General features: G+C 39.6%; 1 protein-coding gene across 4 annotated transcripts in view; it reads left to right on the top strand.

Moving 5' to 3' along the window:
• The window catches only part of ACBD5 (acyl-CoA binding domain containing 5), a 30,293-nt gene extending 6,942 nt beyond the window's left edge, over window positions 1-23,351 (top strand). For 2 of the 4 annotated variants that reach the window (XM_068673661.1, XM_068673660.1), the window contains 9 exons: window positions 62-94; window positions 10,052-10,189; window positions 11,182-11,382; window positions 12,108-12,214; window positions 14,093-14,369; window positions 15,180-15,379; window positions 17,005-17,055; window positions 17,343-17,452; window positions 21,335-23,351. In XM_068673661.1, the coding sequence (XP_068529762.1) occupies window positions 62-94; window positions 10,052-10,189; window positions 11,182-11,382; window positions 12,108-12,214; window positions 14,093-14,369; window positions 15,180-15,379; window positions 17,005-17,055; window positions 17,343-17,452; window positions 21,335-21,347 (1,130 nt within the window). In that variant the 3' untranslated portion in view covers window positions 21,348-23,351. The remainder of the gene's footprint in view (window positions 1-61; window positions 95-10,051; window positions 10,190-11,181; window positions 11,383-12,107; window positions 12,215-14,092; window positions 14,370-15,179; window positions 15,380-17,004; window positions 17,056-17,342; window positions 17,453-21,334) is intronic. The other 2 variants (XM_068673663.1, XM_068673662.1) reach the window with 2 other exon arrangements.
• Window positions 23,352-23,591: the final 240 nt, after the last annotated feature.

Genomic DNA, 23,591 nt, shown 5'->3' with positions numbered 1-23,591 from the left:
TGTAAATGATTTTAAAGCTAAATGTTGCATCTTTCTGTTCATTCTCTTCTCTGTATGGCAGTTCGAATGGAGAAAGTCTCTAAATACTTGGAAGGTAGGAATAACAGATTATGTATAAGTCCATCTCTTCCATTGTTTTGGTGCTATAGTAACTTCCTGCTAATGCTTGCAACTTCTACGTTTGCCACCTCATGAGGCTGTTTTTTTTTACTATTTTTATCTACAAACAAAATTAGACCCAGGAAGCCAAATGCTTAATCCTTATCTGCATGCTTTCTGAGATGCTGAAGGAAAACTGTTCCTGAAGAAAGTGGAATATTTAAAATGCCCCTTCCCTAGCTAAATCTAGTTTCTCCCTTTCCATTAATAAAAGAAACAACTGTTTAAAATGTGTAAAAGGTGTAGCTGTGAACTATTGTTAAACTATATGCTGAGGCTGGTAATCCAACTCTGTCATCTGATCTGAATTTTTAAATAAATAACTCCCGAGTCAAAACCATGGTTTTAGCAATCATGGTTTCTCTAATACCTTCAAAATATAAGATAGATTTGGGAAACTTTCCAATTAAGCTTTCTGAGACTTAAGCTTACAAAGGAAGCACTTATTTATACCTTTTACATCTCTGACAGGTGGCAAACCTAGTGGTGTCATAGCTGCATAAAAATTGATGTGATTATTATTATTTTTTTTTTTAAGCAATGCTATTGTGAGAATGTTTTGATAATAGTTATGTTACAGGTAGTATCTTCATAAAGTTGTAATGTAGCACTTGGCTGTTTAAACCTGGCTTCATTTCAGATAAAACTATTGAAATGCATGGGATCAAAACTTGTAACAGTTTTAAAAAACAAACCATTGCACAAATGAATTTGGTTAATGTATTGAAGAAGTAGAATTCACTGGTTAAGTTGCCTTTTGTATATGGCTCTTTTCCCCATCTTAAGCAAACACAATCTTGATTTTGCTTTTGGCATTGAGTTTCAGAGGGAGAAAAATAGTTTTTCATTTATTTTGAGGAAGGGTAATGGTTGAGGGTTTTAAATGGCCATTTTGAAAGCTGTATGAGTTCTTTCTCAACTAAAATTGTGCATATTTCATGTCTGTGGTTTAACAAGCCTTCCTGACAGCTGGATTGATAGGCAAGATTGTAAGAGTATCAGTAGATTCAGGTCAGTGATCTGTGTAATAAGGATTTACTTATACTGGTGTCTAAGGCAGAGTGTCAAAAGCAGCAGCTTTTTTTTTTTTTTAAGTGACTTTATCTAGGCAAGCAGAGAATCACAGAAGTTAAAAGCCAAGTGTCCTAAATCTGTTATTGAAATCAGAATAGTTCAAAGGTTCAGCTTAAACATAAGGCAGTGTAAATAAAACTAATACAATATCAAAACTTCAACTTTTTCCTCTTCTGACAGCGTTGCACAAAATCTGGCACGTGTAGTTCCATCAATGTAGCCTTAATCAATAATTGATTTGCCCACTAAAAGAAAAAAATAAACAGGAAATAAAACAAAGATTATATGCCCCTGGAACCTACTCCGACCCTACCAAGAAAACAGCCTTTTACAACGCTCAAATGTATAGCTTCACCCATGCAACTTGAAGCTGCATCATCTCATTCTGCCACAAGTTAAGAGAGAGTTCTTGGAGAATTCTGTTGTCTTAGGGCTGCAGAAGAGAGTAGATGACTGCAGTATTACAGAAGAACCCTTTTCTTTGCAGTTGCTGGAAGAGTAGAGGGAGACATATTGGGAAGGTGGGGACAGGTCATTGTACCTAGCTGTGATACTGCTGCGTTAGAAGAGCGATCCTTTAAATTGTTGCACTTGGTAATAAATAAGCAAGAAATCTGATGTCTAAAAAAAGTCTAAGAAGTTTCAAAAATGCAGTTATGAATTTGAAACTTTCTGAACAGACATTCCAGTTTTCTTGTTACGTTACACCTGAAGAATCCAAAGGTGGGCTAGAATTGGCACAGTAACTGTCTGATACTGGATGAGAAACATGAAAAGTTTCAAAGCCACCTCAGCCTTCCAAATGTTTCCTTGAGAATGTGTGTTGTTGTCTATTCTGACTATGAGTAAATCCAAAGGGGACAAGGAAAAGCCCAGCCTGACACACCAGCCCCCTCAACAGCTGAGTGAACTATGTGGAATTTGTTCACAAGTTCTTCAGCAGAATTTTCCTGTGTACTCTTTCCATTTTGTGACCAAGGCATTCATCTGTTTTTAAAAATCCTAAATAAAGACCCTCTGCCTTTATGTTGAGCAGTGGCACTCTCTGTAAACCTTTCTGAAGACTAGAAGTTGCCTTCAATAATGTCAAGTTATGCACCATGGAGACAGGAAGGTTTCAGCATCGTAATACCTCTGACTTTTGTCATCCTGCTGAGTGTTTCTCTCCTGAGACCTTTGCTCCCAGCTGTATTGCGACTGCACCAGATGAAGCCCTGTTGAAGCAAGGGGACTCCTACTTGTGCTGCTGCATGGGCTGGTTTTAGGCAGCACTGATTGCAGTGCAGCATTTTGCACTGGGAGCCCATACAGGGCACCACTTCAGTAGCAGCTGTGAGTGGCAGAAGTTAGTCTGGCTCGCAGGCAGATGGAGTTTGCTTGGACATGAGAGCTATTTTTTTTTAATATTCACTGAGATCTGCATTCTTCTAGAACAAGCAACTACATTCCAACACTTCTGTTTTAAAGGCAATAGTTACTGCAGGACTTAGGTAAGCCTGGGGGTGGAGGGAGGGTGTCATTTAAAAAAATCTGTTCTAAGTTATTACTTCTTGTTAGAAATACTTATTGTAGCTCTAAATGCAGTATATTTTCCAACTGTTCTTCTACAGATTGAGAAAATGCAGCTATTTGAAAAGAGAAACTACTCAAAGAGCTTTTCATCTCATTTTCAACATCTTTGCTTTGTATCAAAGCATTTGGTGGTACGGCTTTCTGCTTGTGTGTGGGTTTCATGTGAAACACCCTGTGTTTGCTTTATAAGCTCAGTTTCTCGTTTCTGTTTGACTTCAGAGGTACTTGTTAAATTGCTTTCCTTCCTTCTCATTCTTCTTTTCCTGACTACAATTTTGATGGAACTCAGTGGCTGTGAATCCCTAACCCTTTGTAAGAAGGGAAAAAAGAGCTACAATCCTTGTTACTTCACAATTATGCCTCAGTAGGATATGTTGAATGGGTGGCTGTACCGTAGCTGAGAGGTGCGTTATGTCAGGGCCAGCATGCAGCAGGAGAAGTTGATGGATGGGTGAGAGAAGTTTTTAAAGTTCTGAGCTTTGAACTTTCTCTCCTCTTCCAGTTTCCTGTGATACCCTAGCAGCTATCATCCAGGTTCCATCTAAATATCGGGAAGCACTTCTTTACTGTGCAAGTGACAGAGCTTTTGCTCAGGCTGTCCAGAGGGGTTGTGGAGTCTCCCTCTTTGGAGACATTCAGAAGCTGCCTGGACGTGGTCCTGGACAACCTGCTGTATGTAGGTGGCCCTGCTTGAGCAGGTGGTTTGGGCTAGATGACCTCCAGCCAACCTTAACCACTCTATGAAGGTTACAGTTCATGTTCAGGGAGGCTACTATGAATCTTACTTTACAAATGTTTTTGTTGCTATCTCATTAGTTTAGTAGCTTCAGAAGCATTTAGAATATTCTCTGTTGTATTCCAGGATGGGATTATTGCAGGATTAAGGGCTGGGCCAGAAGCTGCCAAAGTCAGTGAAGAGTGTCCCAACAAGTTGCAGCTTGTGCTGTTGCAATATATACTTCAGGCTTCACAGTCCAAATCTGGGCCTACTTTGTGGTTTGACTTCACACTGATAGTTTTATGCCTGTGCTCTCTAACAAAGCTGGAAACTACAGCAGAACATAAGTATAGAGAAAGCCTTGACTATATCAACAGCTTCACTCTTACACAAAGCAGTAGAGATTACACATCAGCACTGGGTGAGCAGCAGAATGTTCAAGTGTTAAAATATAAGAATAAAACTTTTGTTTTTCTTCTAAAGTAGAGATAGATGAGAGAAATTGTCTTACACAAAGACATACCTGGCTGTATTCTGTTTTATGCTGGGTTGAGTCAAAGGTAGTAGTTTTTGTGCGTGATTGGTTGTTGGACCTGTACTATTTTCTCTATTCAGACCAGCTTACTGCAAAAGAGAAAAGGAGTTGTCAAAAGCTTTTCAGGTTCTTTCAAAAAAAAAATGTAGTAGATGTACCCACTTTCTGTAAAATGTTGGTGTCTCACATTTTAGAGATCTGACTTCCAGTTAAAATCATGTGATGAGAGAATGAAGGTCTAGATTTCTCACAGCTGTGTTGTACAAAGAAGAAAAAGTAGCCAGAGGTTTGGAAGGCTGGTAAATACCAGATGTAGGTAGTCATATCTTGATTGTTCACAGAAAAGTGCCCATTGGGAATGGGTTAGTGTTTTATGCATAACTTTGCTATAGGAAAAATAATGACTTTAATCATAGACTCCAAGATGCATGGAAAAGCCATCTGTGTTATCTATGAGGCACTGTAAAAAGCTGTTCAGTTGGTAGGGTTGGAGTAGGTTCCAGGGGCATATAATCTTAGTTTTATTTCCTGTTTTTTTTGTTTTTTTTTTCTTGTACAGGGCAGAGCAGTTTTTGATTACGGCTACGTTACTATTGCCCAGAGTTTCTGGACTATAGGTGACCCAGCAATGTGTTTTTCTGTTGCTTTCAAGCATAACTCGGTTTCTGTTAGGGGGTTTTGACTTTGTGATGCTCATCTTTTGTTGCAGTTCCTGGGGCAGGAATGGTGTACTTGTATCTATTACCACACCAGTACATAGAGCTCCTCTTTACTTTCCACACAAAGTAAAAGTTCCAAATATTGACTGTATCTCTTCCACACAGAAGAGAATGTAGCAAGTCCTGCTCATTCTCCCTGAGGGACGTAGTACCAGACATGGAGGCATCCTGGATCCTGGAATGATCTTATGGCTCTTGCGAGTTGCTATAAATACTTAAGAAGCAGCTGTTCTTCATGTCCATTCTTACACGTGATCGTTTGCTAAGGTGTTGACAGTAAGTTGGCCTGGATCCGCTGGTCTCACTGCACATACACCACGTAACTGATCGGCGTGTGCTTGGTGGCCTTCGTGGAACTACCTGCTGGTGCTGGGAATGCCTGCGGGTCAGCTGCTGTTCTCGCTGGGCTGATCTCTCTCAGGAAATCCCAGGCAGGTTGTCTCCACTGGCAGAAGTCTCGGGGTAATGGGGAGAAGAGAAACATATCCAAGTCGATCCAAACAAACTCAGCCTTATTTTTATGTGGAAGGTATTCAGAATTTTCAGGGGATTAGGTAGCAGTGCTAAGAATGGAGATGAACTCCATTGATGTTGAACAGGAAAAAAAAAAAAAGTAAAGGTCCAGGATGACTAAGTCAGTAACCCCAAATGCCATTCTTGCAAGTTAATATTAATGTGTAAGAAGCTGCGCTTCATGCTTGTTCTTATCCACAAATTATTGTTTTGCTGTTTATAAATGGTGAATAAAGACGTGACTATTGCTGATTACTTTGTCTTTTGAAATAAAGTGGCATCTATTTATCTATTTGCATGTGACAGCTTGAGAAGCATATAAGCAGAGAGAGAAATGTGGAAAAAACATGGCTGTAGTCTTCTGGAAAATATTAAAAAGAAAAAGGAGAGTCTTTATATAGTAATATAGTTATAGTAAAGTTCAGGAAGACTAAATAAAAGGAATACTATATATAGTAAAGTTCAGGAAGACTAAATAAAAGGAATACTATATAGAAGAAAATCTGATTGCCAAGATCTATGTGCTCAGGGAATACTTTTTTTTCAAAGAACTTAATGCATTTAAAATTAAAAGTGATAAAACAATGGTAGCTAACCTAAGGGATTTTATATTTTTCTGTCTCTGTTTTTTGGTGTGCCCTTCTAAAATCTCATTATTTGTGATGGCAGCTCATTTGTGTGTTGTAGAACAGATGTTATAGAGTACCCTGGGCCCCTGCAAATTTTCTTTGTAGTGTGGTATACTAGAAAGAATGGAAGGAAATGAGGGGTATAAAACTCTTCTAGCTGAAGAACTTATTGCTCCCAGATGCTTGCATGTACCCCCTGCCCTTTCTGTTTCCCCTCAGAGAGGAGAAAAAAAAAAAGCAAACAACAAATGAAACCTTCAGAAGGCATCACTCTCAGCAGTCTATCCTCTGAACTGCTCATCTGAGTGCTTCTTAGTCAAGATAAGCAGGTCTAGCAGATATCCATTATTTATCTTCAAGTGTGTTATTTAAGCAAACCCAGGCCTGGAGGTGGTGGCATCTTGCATAGGGATCCAGGCTGAGCATGGGCTATGTCAGGCATCACAGCTGTAGCCAAGGAAAGATGTGTATCTGTGCTCCAGTTTATTGATCCGCGTGTTGAAATACTGCTTATGCCCTCCGTTCTGATGGCAAGTCAGTAGTTCCTGATTCGTACTGTTCAAAGACTTTTTGGCTGCAAAGATGGAATGAAAGGACAAATATCAGGAGGGTTTCTAAAACATAAGTGAACACTGGCATTTACTCCTTCCCCATGGCAAGCCATCACTCCTTGTAGTAATACCATATCAGGATACATCAAGGTTTCAAAAAGAAGGTGGAGATTTGCGCAATGAAGTGAACGGGAAATGGCAAAACCTACTTGTGTCAACTTGGAACTGAAGCAGGGAGCCTCAGTCAGGGACAAGCGCAAAAGGTTCTGCTGGCAAGAAACAAATTCTAGTTACCTGGTTATCCAAGTAACTTAGTATAGCACATGTACATGCAGGTCCCTGGGAGACCTGACACACATTTTGACAGAGCTGGAGCTGGCACAAACACAGCAGTGCAAAGTGGTTCCTAAATAAGTAGTTACAAGTATAGCTCATGTAAATAATCTTTTGGTGGCAGGTTTTGCTGCTATCGAGCTGATAGTAAAGATACGCCATTTTACAAATACACACAGTAATCATTAAAATATCAGCACATGCTTTCATCATTCAATGTTTTATATGTTTCATCCGCTATTGCATCTATCCTGGTCACTGGTATTTACACAGAATGAAAGTCTGCATGACTTCTGTGAGCATACCGTGTTGTGCTGGACAGAGTAATAAAAATAGCACAAAAATTTAAAAGCTCGCATGATTCTTAGTATTCACATGAAAAGACACATTCCCTAGGGAGCAGCTGTTAACCTACCACCAAGGACTGGAGAAGTCACTGCTAGTTGGCTTGGATTCGGCTTTGATGCTATCACCCTGTGTTAGTCATCACTGCTGGTTTTGTAGCAGGTACTCACAGTAACAGGGGGAGTGCAGCAAACGGTGCTGGTTTTGAGCAGCAGAAGCATTTGGGAATGGACTTGATGAGGATAGGAAAAATATTTTATATTTCTAGGGAAAAATACAAGATAAAGCACAGTATTTCAGCATCACCACGACTGTACAATGCACTGTGTTCTTTAGAGCCAGCACCAAAGCCATGTCTCCTTAAGGAACTCTGTTGCTATGAATGGCTGTGTAGAAGTATGATGCTGATGGGTTTCAGATATTTGGGTGTTCATGGCTTGCTACCCTTATTCCCAATACTTTTCTCCACTTCTTTAGTTAAGTATGTGCAATGTATCACTTGGAAGTTTTTCCAAGTGAATAATCTCCTTGCTGAAACATGTTGGAATGTTCAAAGACATTCTCTTCAAAAAGAAAAAAAGTAAATCTTACAAAATACGTTAACAGCATGGTTGGGGTTTTTTACAATATCTTGAGTAGGGTGAGGAGGTTTACAGTTCTGTGCCTGCCTTTACAGCTGAATGTGTCTCCAAGTCTTGCCTTTCCCGTTTACTCCCACGGCTGGGTAAGGCACTTGGACGTCTCGGCCTCCACCCCCTCTGAATTTCAAAGGGAAAGGTGGTGCCTGCTTCACATTGCAAGGGGGCTGGGGCTCTGCTTACTCTTTGTGCTTCAAAGGACATAACTGTTATGTTGTCCTGCTCACACAGTTTCTTCTCACAAAAACACCTCTAGCACTCAGTTTTTCAGTAAGAGAAACATTTACGAGAAATAAACTGTAAATATGTTGGGATCTTCCTTCTATGAAATTCATTTTCTTGCAAATGTTCTTTGTAGTGAGGAGAAAATGACCGTATATTCTTGCAGTCTACAAAATAGACAATAGTTTTTCTAGTTCTTTTTCCACAACAAATAAACTTTTTTTAGTCTTCAGATAAAAGTTGGATTAAATCAATCCAAAACAGAGATGCAGGGTGCCCCCGGCAGCCTTATTTCACAGTAAGACTAAGGTGAACAGGATATTCAACATACTCATTATGTTTGGATAAGAAGTAAAGTTATTTTGCCTTTTTTTTTTAAGCAGTATGGCTAAGCTTTGAAACTAGAGGAACGTGGGAAGGCAGCCTGCTTCTTCACGGCGAGATTCAAGTAGAAAACCCTTAGCCCTAAATTACCATGCAGCAAGGAAAGCAGCAGAGCTGGTTGGGCAGCTCCGGTATAATCGGGTGTTATTTTGCCGTTTGATGTTAAGCCCAAACGTAAGAATTAATCTTTCAAGGTTCTGACAAGGGAATGTAAAAAATATGCAAATGGAGTGCTACAGTAACAATTAAAACAGGCAGAATCTGGCCTTGTGGTCAGCGTGTAAAATGTGTCTGCTAACTGTGTCCGCTTTGTACTTTAATTGCTTTGTGCTAATGTATGAGGCTTAAATCATCAGTACGTATTTAGCTATATTTTTTTTCAGAAAGTGGTAGAAATGTCCCTTAAATTCTCTGGTTTTGTTTATTCTGGAGGAATCTTTGCCTCGCAATACTTTGTACAGTGAGAAAATTGTTGGTGGTCCTTAGAGTGATCACAGGGATGGAAAACAAGGCCTTAGCAGTTACTTTGTCAAGATTTGTTTTTTTTAGATACGTGTGTAATTAGACAAGCAAACACGAGCCGTGTATTTCATAGAATCATCAGATGGTTTGGGTTGGAAGGGACCTCAAAGATCACCCAGCTGCAACCCCCTGCCATGGGCAGGGACACCTCCCACCAGATCAGATTGCCCAAGGCCCCATCCAGCCTGGCCTTGAGCACCTCCAGGGATGGGGCAGCCACAGCTTCTCTGGGCAGCCTGGGCCAGGGCCTCACCACCATATGAGTGAAGAATTTCCTCCTGATATCTAATCTAAATCTCCCATCTTCTAGTTTAAAACCATTCTGCCTTGTCCTGTCATTATCTGCCTGAGGAAAAGTTGCTCTCCATCTTGTTTATAAGTCCCCTTTAAGTACTGGAAGGCAGCTCTAAGGTCTCCCCAGAGCCTTCTCTTCACCAGGCTGAACATCCCCAGCTCTCTCAGCCTTTCTGCATAGGAGAGTTGCTCCAGCCCTCTGATTTATTTCATCATCTATTTCACTGAAATCAGCGCACTTATATCCATGCTTGCTTTGCCAGATAAAGATCTCTATAAACTTTATTACCACATTTTGTGTTTGCTTAAGTCACTGGGGGCGAAGATGAATGGGATGTTTTATTTCCCTTCTGCAGGATCCTGTTGCTCACAGAACCGAACAGAATGTTTCAATGTCTGCCTTTGCACTGAGAGCAATTTTGAAGCGTTTCAGCCCAATAGGGAACTTCTATAAAATGTTGATTCTAGATTTAAATGAAAATGTCCATCGCAGTCCTAGATAAAATGTTATTGCAGCTATACCATATTTATGCCATAAACATGGATAAATATCTTGGCGTGAGGCCTTTAGTGAAAGTAACTTGCTGTCTTTTTCCAGTAGGCTTCCTCAGAACTGTTCGTTAGTAGTCAGGCATTCTGTGGTGAGCCACAAAGGAGAAACATTAAAACAATTAAGGAAGAGTTTACAGAAATAAAGCTGGCATTATTTGGTACATCTTCTAATGTGGAAATGCTTTTGTAGAACAATGACCTGATTTTTTTTGGGGGGTGGGGGCAGGGGAGGTTGTATGTTTGTTTCTTTTAAAATATGTATTTTTTTTTTCTCTTTGAATGTTTTCTTAGACCTTAGTAACGTCATGAATTCCACTCCAAATATAAAGGCTGTGAATGGCAAAGCTGAAAGTAGCGATAGTGGAGCAGAATCAGAAGAAGAAGGGCTTCGTGAGGAGGAAGAAAAAGAACTCCAGCAAAACGTGAAGGGTAAGTTTTCTGCACTCAGACCAGATGGTTCTTGGAAACTTCAGGAAGTGCTTCTTTACTGTGCAGGTGACTGAGTACTGCTACAGGTTGCCCAGAGAGGCTGTGCAGTCTCCCTCCGTGGAAGCCTTCAGAAGCCCGTGGTCCTGGGCAACTTGCTGTAGGTGGCCCTGATCAGGGCTTTGGACCAGATGGCCTCCAGAGGTCCCTTCTAACCTCAACCATTCTGTGATTCTTCCCAAGTTTTTTTTTTTAACCATGTAAGTGTTAGAAAATGCCAAAGGGTCATGAACCGTACTTCTCACTGTGATTCTTCAAGAGAATTTTATGCAAATAACTGTAAATGCATGTGTAAGAAATGGCAACATCTCAACCTGTGTTTATGAGATTAAGAACTAGGACAAATTTGTGAGCTGTGCCATATATTTTTTGACTTGGCTGAAAGGTATGTTAGTGTCTTTTGGAAAAGCTGAAAGAATACCCTCTGTTGTTTTCCTTTTTGTTGCAAGTGTTGTATGTAAGAGCTGTGAATGGCTACATGGGCTGTAACAGTAGAATTGAAAATCACATTTCTTCTCTACAGAGAAAATAAAAAAGAACTTGCAATGACATTTGTTTAGGGGGTTCTTAAAGAATTTTGAGAAGTACCAATGTTAAGAGAAAGGCAAATGAAATTACACATTTAAAGTTCTAAGCAGCTTTTTTTTTTTTTTTCCTCCAGGGACATTAGGATAATAATTTATCAGAGGGACCTACAGTAGATTGTCTTATTTATGTTTTAAATGTCATCTGCTGTTTATGCAAATTAAAATTTTATATTAGTACGTTTTGAACAGAACAGTCCCGGAGAATGTGAATCTAGGGGTGTTGTCATATTTTGTTCTGTGTGTACGTTATGTATTTAGTCCATTAGAAAGCCAGCAAATTTAAGGACTATGTTTTGAGCTATTATGTACCTTGCTGTCTATTTGCAAGCTTTTCCTGTTCTTTTACAGAATATAAGAGTGTGAAAACAGAATCAGCAGCTGCAAAGGATTTGGAAAGTATTGTTGCTAATGGCTGTTACAAGGATGGCTTTATCCCAGATCTGCAGAATGGCATCCAGACCAAATCTGCCCTGAATGGCTTGAACACAGAGGAAGAAATAAAGAAAACAGAGCCAAGCCTTGAAATAGCTAATAACAGCGCTCACCAAGGTATTCTCCTTGCAAGATCGTGTTTTAATTTGCATATGTTTTTCTTGGAAAACATTTCTTCTCTTGCATGCTTAATCCTGGGATTCAGAGTCTAGCAGGGGTGTCTTTCAGTTGCACAAACTTGAAGAGAGAATATTAAAAATTAATCAAATTTAATAGCAGTTTAAATAAGGCTGTCTTTGAACATCTTTTACAGAAGAGAGATGAATTCACAGAGAGAGAGAGGCTCAAACATACAGAAATACAGTTATTTTATTTTGAAATCGTTGTGCTATCTTTGTAAATACTATTGGCATTTGAAATCTAATTTGTAATGAAATGAAAATCCCTAATAACTGTATTTGTCATTCCCAAAGGCTGAACATATAAATGCTGTCTTGTTGAAAATGATGTCTGAATCTGTCATTTTAAAACCAATTGATAACTTTGGGCAAAACTACTTTATATTGAGATTAGGAAGCAGAGTTGAACGACCAAACTAAAGTTAAAATTTTTATCTTACAACATGGAAATACCAGTATGAAGTTTGGTTTTCCCATTAGCAAAAGTTTTGTATAATTCCTGTATTAATGTAACATCTTTATTCTTAACCTGACTTGAGGATGAAAATAGCAGGTGAAAGAGGAATGAATTGAAGTTTGCCTAGACATCATAATTCATTGCTTTACTCTGCTGGGATTGGCTCACATTTACAAAGCAAGTGTGCTTACCTCCTTTACATACAGGTGGCAATGAGGAGAATACTGAAGAGGTCTCAGGAACTCAGCACTTAACCAGCGATTCAGACAGTGAAGTTTATTGTGACTCTATGGAACAACTTGGACTAGAAGAGGTAAGGGCTCAGTATCCCTAGGTGTACTTTGAAGCTGGTATGGATATTTTAAAGTAGGTTTCTGGCTGTCAGGTGAACCTGGACATATAGACAGGTGAATGAAATAACTCAGGCATACTTTTCTCTTATTTGGACTGTTGTTTTTTGTTGTTTTTGTTGATCTTTTACAACATGCTTACTACTGATTAAAAGCTTCAAAGTTTTTCCCTTTGGGATTTTTTTTGAGGGGAAGGTAATAAAAACAACAGTTCAAACGAACAACTGTCAAAAACAACAGTACAAAGAAAGAAAGGCTTGTGTGATGAATTTTGTTTCTTGTAACATATGTAGGGATCTGAATCCTGCTATCCTTCAGAACCAGGAAGTATCTTTGTAATTGTGCGGGCTTTTGTTCTCCTTTTTTGTGGCCTGATAAATCCTGCATTTGTTTTTTAGAATAAATAAAGAATAAGCCTAAGCACTGTACTGGCTTAGTTTTTACTGAACTGTTCGTTGTATTAACCTTGATCTTAGATGAAGACCGTAGATTACTGACTTGGACCACCTCCATAGATCCAGTTTAAGCATGGACTTTTTAGACTGTGCTCAAACACCTAGTTTGCTGGTTCTGGGGAGAGATACGGGAATGATGCATGGGATCAGAAAGACCTGCAAGCACTGCAATATTGCACCACTTTCTTGTCCATCTGTTTCCTTAGAGTTCCTTTTAGCAAATCAAAATTTTACCCAACAATGAAGCATATTGACAAAGGGTGATTTGGTAGAAGTGCTGCAAGCTGTCTTCTATGTAGGTGATTTCCCAATTGTCTTCTGTGTTGTTTGAGCTTGTTTGAGACTCTTTAATTGTAGTGGGTGGATATGTGTCAGAATTTCCCAACTTGAATGAGAAAAGTTCTAGTTGCGAACAAACTAACAAACGGTCGGGTAGATGTAAATAAATCGAGAAGAAGAACTACAGATGGAGTCATTCGAACTAAAAAAAAGGTTCACTGAAAAAATGAATACAGCTTTTTATTGCAAAAGATGTAGCAAACACTCTGTCTTCAGTTCTGATGATACAAGTTTATGAACTACTACTTGACAAACAGGATTTTGGCAGCAGTTTCTTTTCCCCTCTTTTTTGCTATTTTGGCTTTTTCATGGAGTTATTTTTCAGCTAGCTGAAGTCCCCAGTCTGCTTCAACATGTAGTTGTGCTAACGTTCATCCTTTCACTGAACAAGGGGTGCTTGTACCAGCTTAAGACAGTCCTGTTGCAGAACATGTAATTGTGACCTGATCAATGTGTGTCATCTGTTTTTAACGTTTTTCTGCAGTACCACAGATTTTGAGGAAGATAATTGGTAGAATATTATATCTTTTTTTTTTTTTTTTTTTTTTGTGAAAAGGACAGGGTGTAGTCAAGCAGTTTTGAACATGTTCATAATAAACGCTGTTAGTTCTTTGCAGTAAGTGCAAACACTGCCTGCTCAACGTTGCTAATAGTGTGTGAATTTGGCAGCGTGGCTCACCAGTCTGAGTTAGGATACCTCTTCACAGTCTGGGAGGCAAAGCCTCAAAGGAAAATGGAACATTTTGAGATCTTCTGAAGGTTTGATTTTAGTGACTACTAAGAATTACTGTACATTGAAAATGTATAAAGTAATTCCAAGTGTACCACTGTTTTGAGAATATTTGCCTCGAATGAATGTCTAAGCTTTTCAATCTGAAAAGGACATTTAGACAATATAAGCACATCCTATAGCAAAACACCTGCTCCCGTTAAAAGCCTTAATGCAGAGCAAACTATTTTCTTAAAGTGAAAGAAGAGAGATTGTATTTTTGTTAGTTAACCGTTATGTTTTACAGAATTTAATTACTTGCTAATGTTAATTTGTAGCCCTTGGATATCATCACATCAACTAAAGGATCTTTAAAGCGTTCATCCCATTTATTGGATGTAGATCACAGTCTTCTGTTAGAAAATACGGATCTTCCAAGGCATGCTTGCATGACTTCTGGGAATCTCCACCTTGGAAATAATGTAGAAGGAACAGTTCAAGAAGAAGGTGAAGTCAAGTGTGGAGGAGAAGATGGCCAAGCCACTAATGGGGGCCCTCACAAAGAGAAGAAAGGTGGAGAAAAAGCAGATTTCTATGGTGTCAGAAGAGGGAGAGGTACTGTGCACACAGCTTTTGTTTTTCCTATTCATTTTCATTGCTGCCATACGTCATGGGGGCCTAAGAAGCACTGGTCAACATAATCCAGTGAGACAGTCATACTATACAGTGCCTCTGTCCTTCATGGTAAAAATAGATGATAAAATCCTAATACCAGTGGGTAGCAATCAGTTTTCTGTTTGAAGTATTTATTTCATTCATAATAAGCTTTACAAAAGGATTTTATTGTGTTACGGAGATCCTGAATAAGCCTATTGGCTGCTTCTGTTTTGGCTTACCTTGAAATCCAGCTGCTCTTCATGGCACCTGTTCTTCATAAAAGTGTAGTCTTCAAAACCCATCTATGCACGAGAAGAGGTTATTTGCAAGTTATTTATATTTTTTAAATCTATATCCATTTATACCTCTATGATGTCTCATTTGAAACCAGGGAGCATCGTGGAAAGGTATCAAAAGGTATCACTCTGTTTCAGTGTCCTTTGTATTCCAGCTGGAGACTGTCCCAATTTAAAACATATCTACCCTTCATAATAAGGCAGATCTCTTTTTTTTCGGATTTTTTCTTTTGTTTTCTTGACAGGATGTGAGTTAATAGTTTTTTAGTAAATGGTGATACTGTTGAATGAACGATGCTGTTACACTGAGGCTGTAGGGAAACTTTTCAAAGGACGTTGCAGTAACCTCCCAGTGCTTTTGAACTTAGTTTGGGTGGAAGAAAATTAAACAACCATTCAAAAGAAAGTTTCAATAGAGGTGGTAGCCCGTTCTGTGTTTTATGTGTCTTTTTTTTTTTTCCTCTCAATGTAGGGCACAGACTTCAGCCGCTAGGTGACGGTTCGCAAGGTGGACAGATGGGTAGCGGAGGGGATGGAGAGCGCTGGGGATCCGACAGAGGACCCCGGGGTAGCCTCAATGAGCAGATCGCCGTAGTGCTGATGCGGCTGCAGGAAGACATGCAGAATGTCCTTCAGAGGCTGCACATGCTGGAGGCGGTTACAGCGTCACAGGTAATTGTTGAAGATATTTGATTACATTTTCATTAAATTTCCTTGGATATTTTTATGCTTTCAGATTAAAATGTCAAACAATATGTTCTTAAACTGAAAAGAAATTTCAATTATATTCTGTAGTTTGTTTCAACCTAAAATTTATTATTAGTGCCTACTTTCAGGAGCACAACTCAAGACTCCTGAACCTGTGAACAAAAACACGCATTTTAACTTAGAAATTAACCATATATTATTCTACTGATTTCTGCTATCCAACTAATCTCAGCTGTAGTTATCAATACAAGTCATACAGTCACTATATAGATCATGGTTAATGTTAGTAATGCACAATCCCATATGTCTTTGTCAGGAGATCTCAAAGCATTTTCATAGCAAGTGAGATTATCTTAATTTCCAGATTGTTAAATACTTGCACACAGAACAACTTCTGAGGCCATTGTTCAGTTAGCAGGCTGATTTTTCATAGCATTCTTTCCCTGCAAAGTAATCCAACTTTCTTAAGTTTCACATCATGTGTACAAGCTAGGTAAAAGAAGTCTGAAGCAAGTCTAGATATTTGTTGATGTAGTGTTTCTTTTTCAATGGAAACGGTGCACATAATAGTATAAGTGGGAGGATAGAATGTGCTGTGAAAATAGTTGAATCAGCAATCAAAAATGCTTGGTTTTCTTTGGCTTGCTGATAATATTTTGAGCTACCTGAGAACCAAAGAGCTGTGCAAGCAGTATCCTATGGGATGCACATACTCGAAATGTAAGGCAGCCAGGGAGAAAGGATTTATTAAAACCATGATTCTGCTCCATCACAGCTCTTCAAGGATCTGATGTCTGGATACAGATCTATATTTTTTTTTTTGTACCAAAGCGATGTATGAAGAAACAGTAAAAGATTTTTCCCCAGCAGTTCATGCTGTGCTTGCTATCCCTTTCGGAGCAGAAACAGGGTCAAGAACCTTCTGGTTCACACTCACATTCATTAAGAAAGACCTAGAAAGCTAACTTTGTTTCTGTGAAAGCACCACAGTAGCATGGAGGGAAAGGCTTGAAACATTTCTGGCATTTCTTGTTCTCTGTATTGCCTGTAAGAGTATTTGCTCCTTATGCCATTAGACATGCCTGTGCCTAAAGCTCAGAGCACACTAAAAGAATGTTTTTTGTTTTTATACAGACCAGTGTAAAGAATTACACAAATCAGGCTGCTGGGATTTCACCTCTGGGTTGTAACTGCTGGACCAGAGATGAGGAAGTTGTGATAATACCTTGGGCAGGGGGGGCTTTGCAAAGCTGTAGAGAAGTTTGGTCAGTGACACTGACTCATGTTTTAACACCCAGAAATGCAATAAAAATGCTATAAAGTGCAATGGAAGCATGAGAGTTTAAGTTGGAAACCAAGTGGTAAAAGGTGGCTTGCATGGGGGCTGGTTCTACTCTTTAACAAAGTTAAGGGAAAGTTTCCTTTCTCAGGATAGGATCGTAGGCATTAAGGACTGTTCCTCAAACTGTCATATATACAGGCTGCAAAGTCTTTACACAATGAACTAAATATTCTTGCTTCATAAAGCAGAAATACTACAATTGCACTTTTATTTTTGGCACTTAACCACTCCTTGTTTGTATTTAAAGGCAAGATCTGCAACACTGCAGTCAAATTATCAGCCTGACTCCTCTGTTAAGGTAAAACACCGTTGGTTACTTTTTAGAAAAAATAGTGTGAATGGTGAGAACAGATGAGATGAATATTTTTAGCTTTCTTAGTATGTGCTTAGTATGTTGTCTTTTCCTTGACTAGGGGGTAAAAAATAATCTGTCTGAAAAGATTATTTGCTGGGTGAACCTTTTTTCTGATCTTACCACTTTTTTCTACCTTGATATTATAGCATTTGAAGTGTTGGTGAAGCATACATGTGGTATTCTGTATGTGCATGCAGATTGCTAACTGGAATTTCTTCCGTTTTCCTTAGAAACCTTCGTGGTGGCCCTTTGAAATTTCTCCTGGTATTTTAGCTTTTGCAGTTGTATGGCCGTTTATTGCCCAGTGGTTGGTGCATGTATATCTTCAAAGAAAGCGAAGGTAAAGATGTGCATTCAATAGGTCATATGTACTTTATTTCATCTATTGATGACCGATACGAAGTGTATCACCTTATTTAGACAGGACCTAAAAACTGCCTTCAGGCATAAAGATAATGCAAGGGTATGTGCCTGCACTGTGTCTTTGACAGTTTATCTGAAACATGAGGTCGGTATCAAAACGGGGAGCCTGCTGATCATTGCTTTGATAAATGCTGTTTCCCTGAGTTCTTTGCTTCAGGACATCTTGCTCAATGTTCCATTCTATGAATCAGTGACTGATAGCTCTGAAGATACAAGGCTAAAGCAGATCGTACCGTTGAGTCCTTGGTGTGGTGATCATAGGACGGTGTGTGTCTTAGTCCCACAAACCCAAGACCAATGCTCAACAAGACATGCTGGAAGCTAGTAGCAGTGCCTTGCATTAGCTGGGACTTCTAGGAAGAGACATGCATAGTTTTGTTCCCCTTGACAACTTTTCAGTGTAAGTAGTGGTTAATTTGACTCTCGATATGGTATGCTCAGTAAAGGCAATTTAGGTTAAATCCATGAAGTGTGGTGTAGAATAAATAATTTCAGTGAGTATACGTGAGAAGTTATGGCTGGATAACTTGGAGGTTATCTCCATGATGTTTTTTGACCCTCTCACTTCCAATGTCCTCTTGAGCCATTTTCACTGCTTACTGGACTCCCTAGTTCCCTTGTGCCATGAGAAAACTGTCAAATATGTTAGTCTCATTTGTCACTTGTTATTTAACATTTACTAGCAACTTGCTCTGGTATTTTTGTAATGTCTCGTTTCACTTCCTTCAGCTAGGGAACAGTTGTACTCTCATCTTACCTGTTTCTCAACTTTTTAAGCACCAGAATATCAAGTGAAGATTGTCAAGTTGGTATATACTTAAACCTCACACCTCACTTCAACTTTGTGTGCTCTTACCTTTTCCTTAAAAGTTTTTTCTTCTGTCAGTCCGCAGAGAGTGTGCATATGTGTAGATATTACTAGAACTAACTTAAATTGAAACTTTTTAATGATTAGTTTTCATGCTATTGTTTTCTCTTGTATGGCAAATTACAGAACCAGAGAATGGTTGAGGTTGGGAGAGACCTCTGGAGATCTTCTGGTCCAGCCCCTGCTCAGGCAGGGCCACCTAGAGCACCTTGAGCAGGATTGGGTCTAGACTGCTTCTGAGTATCTCCAAGGAGGGAGGCTCCACACCCTCTGGGCAACCTGTGCCACTTTCACCCTGACAGTGAAAGGGGTATCCTTGAGTTTGGATGGAACCCTCCTGTGGTTCAGTTTGTGCCCGTTGCCTCTTGTCCTGGCACTGGGCACCACTAAAAAGAGCCTGGCTCTGTCGTTTTTGCACCCTCCCTTCGGATATTTACACCCAGTGATGAGATCTGCCAAGCCTTCTCTTCTCTAGGCTGACAGTCCCAGCTCCCTCAGCTTTTCCTCCAGTCCCTTCATCATCTTCGTGGGGTTCTCTCCTGTATGTCCACACCTTACCATGGCAGTGTGAAGCAGAAAGGAAGGATCACCTCCCTTTGACTTGCTGGCAGAATTCCTCCTAACGCAGCCCAGGACACCAACGGCCTTCTCTTCATGCAGGGCACGTTGCTGGTTCTTGTCCAACTTGGTGCCCGCCTTTTCCTCAAAGCTGCTTTCCAGCTGGGTGGCCCCCAGCGTGTCCTGGTGCCTTGGGCAGGACTTTGCACTTTTCCGTGAGGTTCACGAGGTTCCTGTCTGCCCGTTCGTCCAGATGGGAGATATTTGTCCAGGTCCCTCTGGATAGCAGCACGACCCCCTGGCACATCAGCCACTCCTCCCTGTTTTGTGTCATCTGCAAACTTGCTGAGGGTACGCTGTGCCCCATCATCCAGTGCATAAACGAAGATGTTAAACAGGACTGATCACCACCCTCTGAGCCTGACCCATTAAATGGTAAATGATGTAACGCCCACAAGGGCTTCACTCTGCCACCTCTGCCAGGACGTACCCAGTCTCAGAGCTGGCATTGATAACAGGGATGTTATTTGCATTTTCTCAGAAACCCAGAGGTTTCACTCTTAAGGCTTTTAGGCAGTTCTGTACATTTTCTTGTCCTCTGCACTGATAAACGGAGATTTCAATTTCATCAGCAAGAAAAAAGTTCATTAAAGTCATGCTTTTAGGATCTGATGTGACGTTCCTGTGAACTTTAATGCTTAGCTAACAGCTTTAGAAGAGATGTGTTTTCTCTCATTTTTCCCTTTCTAAAAATAAAACCCGCAATTCTTGGAAGCCTTTTTCCATCATCCCTTCTGACCTCTATAGCACAAATTGCGAGCTGTTTCTGAGTCAGTTCACAGGGTCGGTCAGAGTTCATTTCTTAGAAAAACACACATTCCACCAGTTGTCCTGAGACACTGCTCCATGTGATTCAGAGATGAAGTGAATAAACAAATGGTACATGATTTTTAGTTTGGATTTGTCTGACTTCAGCTTTCATCCACTGGATCTTTTTAGATCTTTATCTACCTGACAAAGAGGCCTTGATGGCCATGGGCACTTTATTGCTATAACCAGGCCACCTTTTAATTCTTCTTTCACCAAATGGATGGAGCAACTGGAATCTCATGTTAAAGTTGTTTTCCAAACCTGAGGTGGGTCTTGTGGCTCTTCCCTGAATGCGTTACAGTTTATCAGAATTTGAGTTCTGGACACCAGGACTTGTACTACAGGCTACTAGCAGTAGTACCTCTGAGGGAGACACAGATAGTATAGCCCCAGGCAGTCCTTGACGTGTTCACCTCATCTACATACAATCCATGAATCTCAGGAACAGAAGCAACGAACATTTCTGTTCTTCAGCCTTCCTCTTTGCTTCTGAAGAAACGTTCCCATAGCCAGAATTTAGGGACTGTTCCTGCATCACTTTCCATCTGGAGTTTCATCTCCTGTTGCCATTGGCAGAAGGCGATCAGTACACTCAGAGATCAAATGGAATTATGAAACAAGATTCCTTCTCTGTTGTCCCATTGCCAGTTTCAGCTTGTACTGTGAAGGTGTGTAAGCTTTTAGGCAATCGCTGTGCGTGCATTGCCCGTCTGTGTTCATTGGGTTTTACAATACACACACCACCCTGGAGCAGGAACAGGAGTCTCTGCTACCCGGTGAGGTAACAGCATGGAGTTTGGAGCCATGGCTGCTAAAATCTCTGCCTGTAGTGGAGCAGCTTCTGTGGGACAGGAGGTGAGGAAGCCTTCCCCAGCCTGCACGAGCTTTGTGTCTAGCTCGTGCCCCTGGGATGGGGCAGCTCAGCTCACTCTGAGCACGCTCATAGTGCTAACTGGGCTCCTAACCCTGCCTTGTACCCTGTCTGACTCCTTTAGGGACTTAATGCTGAAAATCTGGGTACTAGTGTCCATAGCCCTCACCAAATAAAACCCAACTCCGAAAGCAGATCAGAAATAGAAGTACCTTTATAGTAATGGTTGAGAAGTTTTTAGCTTCAGCTCATGATTTTAGAACATTCTGATGGCTTGTTTTCTGGAGCCACTGGAAAACAGCTCATAATTTCAAACCACTGATGTGGTTGGGCACTATTATCTTCCTTTACCACAAACTCCTCTCATGTTCTGTACTGTAGGAGGCACAGTAATTAATTTCATCTGCAGGTGAGAATCCTTAGTGGTATTTTGTACACCTTGGTGTGAGTGGTGCTAGTTCTGTCGCCTTGCAGATTGTTCTGTAGCTCAAGAAGGCAAATTTCCAGGTATTTTGAAGCAGTGATGTATTCATGGGTAATCATTCACACGTAACTGTAATTGATTTATATTATTTAGATAAAGGAAAAATCCTCTTCTGATGTTACATTAACGTACTTGTTTCTTCTTCTAGAAAACAGAACTGAGAATTGATGACTTGGCTCAAAGACTGCTAGGAGAAGATGGCCCTGGAAAGCGAAGGAATTCTGAATTCTTACAGAACCTCAGGATCTGGGATGATGTTCCTTCTGTTATAGTAATATTTGTACTACCTTTGAGCTGAACATTTAAGAACTAACATTATTGATACTTGAATGATTCGCTGCTCCTAGGTTACGAATAAATTCAGTAACTCCATCCTTAAAACCACACGAACATTAATTATTTTGGAACTTGCTCGTGGATGGGCCTTTAGTAATTACTAGTCTTGCTGATGTCAGATAATGGAGAAAATATCTTTGTAAAAGAATAAGTTAATAATATGTAAAGCTGTCACTTCAGTATAGAAATAATGTTACAATCAAAATATCCTTACCTGTTTTTCCACAGGTTTACATACTACGAGATGAAAGCACTAATGAAGTATGAATTCAATACCTTGTAAGCTGTTGGAAAAATACAATATAGCTCTTAGGAATTCAGCTGGTTATTTTTGCTGCTAAACCAGTGTGAGACGAATTTCCTTGTAAATTGATCAGAAATGAAGTGGGATGCTTCAGTTATCCTTTAAGATTGTAAAGGAGGTTTTTGAATTGTTATGTCTTGGAAATTGGAGCTGTTAGTAACAGAGGGATTGTCAAACACAAGTTTGCAAGTGGCGTGATCCATCTAAAGCAAGGGATCCATCTAAAAAGGCTGCACCTTATATTTTTAATTTTGATAATTGTATTCTTGTTGACAAGTTTGTTTTAACTGAAATACATAGTAGAGGCACAAGGTGCTTCAAAATGAGATGAAAGCCAGCTCTGTAAGTATATCTCTGAGATTTTACAAAGCTCTGTGCGTTTTAAGTTTTCTTCTGTCAGTTTATGTCAAATTGAAAAAAAAATCTTATCTATCCCTCATCTGTTGTACACTCTTCCCCACTCACACTAGGAAAAATACTAGTTCTGCTATTTTTCCCTCTTATCCTTCTACTTTCTTTCAAAACAAAACTTTTAAGCTAATTTTGGTACCAATTCTTTTTCTTTAATGAAATATTTATTAACCAGGATACAGCCAGAGTTGTGCATATGTAGATAGATCAATGCATATGTAGCTAAATTGTCCAAATTTCTGGGAAAGAGAAGTGCACTAAAATTAAACTTGACAGAAAATGAAGACATTCATTTGCTATAAAAAAATAAGCCATCACATAACCTGTGCTTAAGATTTGAATCTTCAGAAACGTCACTGTATTATTGATGCACTTTCATTCTCCATCTGCACTAAATATTGCAAATCATTCTTGAGGACAGCTATTTTCTGTCCTTCCTGAAAATCTTTTTATAGTTTGAAAAGCATTTTTACAGCTATACTGTAAAAAAAAAAAAAAAAAAAAGAAAAAAGAAAGAAAAAAAACACCACAGAATTTAATGTTTGTCTTACTGGGGCAATTATAATTTTAAGTCTTTTTTTTTTTTCTAATAGTTATTTTTCCTTCTTCTGATTTTCTTCTTGTAAAGCTGAATTTTGAAATAAAATGATCAGAACATCTGTGAAGACTGCTGTAGCGATTGAAAAGTTTCATCTGCCAGAGGTCAGTTTTGGCATGAGATGTACTGAAAACTCAGGTTTGAACAAATCTTATGCTGGAAGGGAAGTTCTACTGTGACCTGAAGCCATTGTGCCTGTAGCTTAAAGTCCTCAGAGTGATTGATTTAATAAAAAAACAACAAATTCTTACATGGGAAGGATGCTCTAGCTTGAAGGTCACTTAAAAACCACACAAAACTGGTAAACCCTGAAGCAGCACGTCTTCTGACAGGATGAAGCACCGCAGAGTGCCTCTCCCAGTTGATAACCGTGTTACGTGTAGGTGTCCAGCTTCTAGAGATGGTACAGACATTCCCAAAGGTACTTAACTTCCCACTGAAATAAATGTAGGCATGTGTTATCTGTGTTATTTATTAATGTTTCAATAAATCAATCCTTTAATATTTTGTATTTAATCTTGAATTTTCTTAATGGCTGGTAAAAGCTGCACAGTGCTTTGGTGGTGCAGAACTTGTTGGCTATGTGTTGAAGCAGCAGCTGCGGTCTCAGGGCTGTAACACAAAGCAACATTGCTTCTACAGCTCTTCACTTGTGACTCCTGCAGGGCCTCAGTGGGTACAGGCACCTCAAGGTCACTGTAACTGGTGGCCTGGTGCAACTTGGATGGATTTCTAGTTAGCTGATAGTGCACCATA

The sequence above is a fragment of the Anas acuta genome, chromosome 2 (genome assembly GCF_963932015.1).
Source record: "Anas acuta chromosome 2, bAnaAcu1.1, whole genome shotgun sequence".
Taxonomy (NCBI): Eukaryota; Metazoa; Chordata; class Aves; order Anseriformes; family Anatidae; genus Anas; species Anas acuta.
Note: the sequence above shows the minus strand (reverse complement) of the source record. Positions and strands in the feature narration are given on the sequence as shown.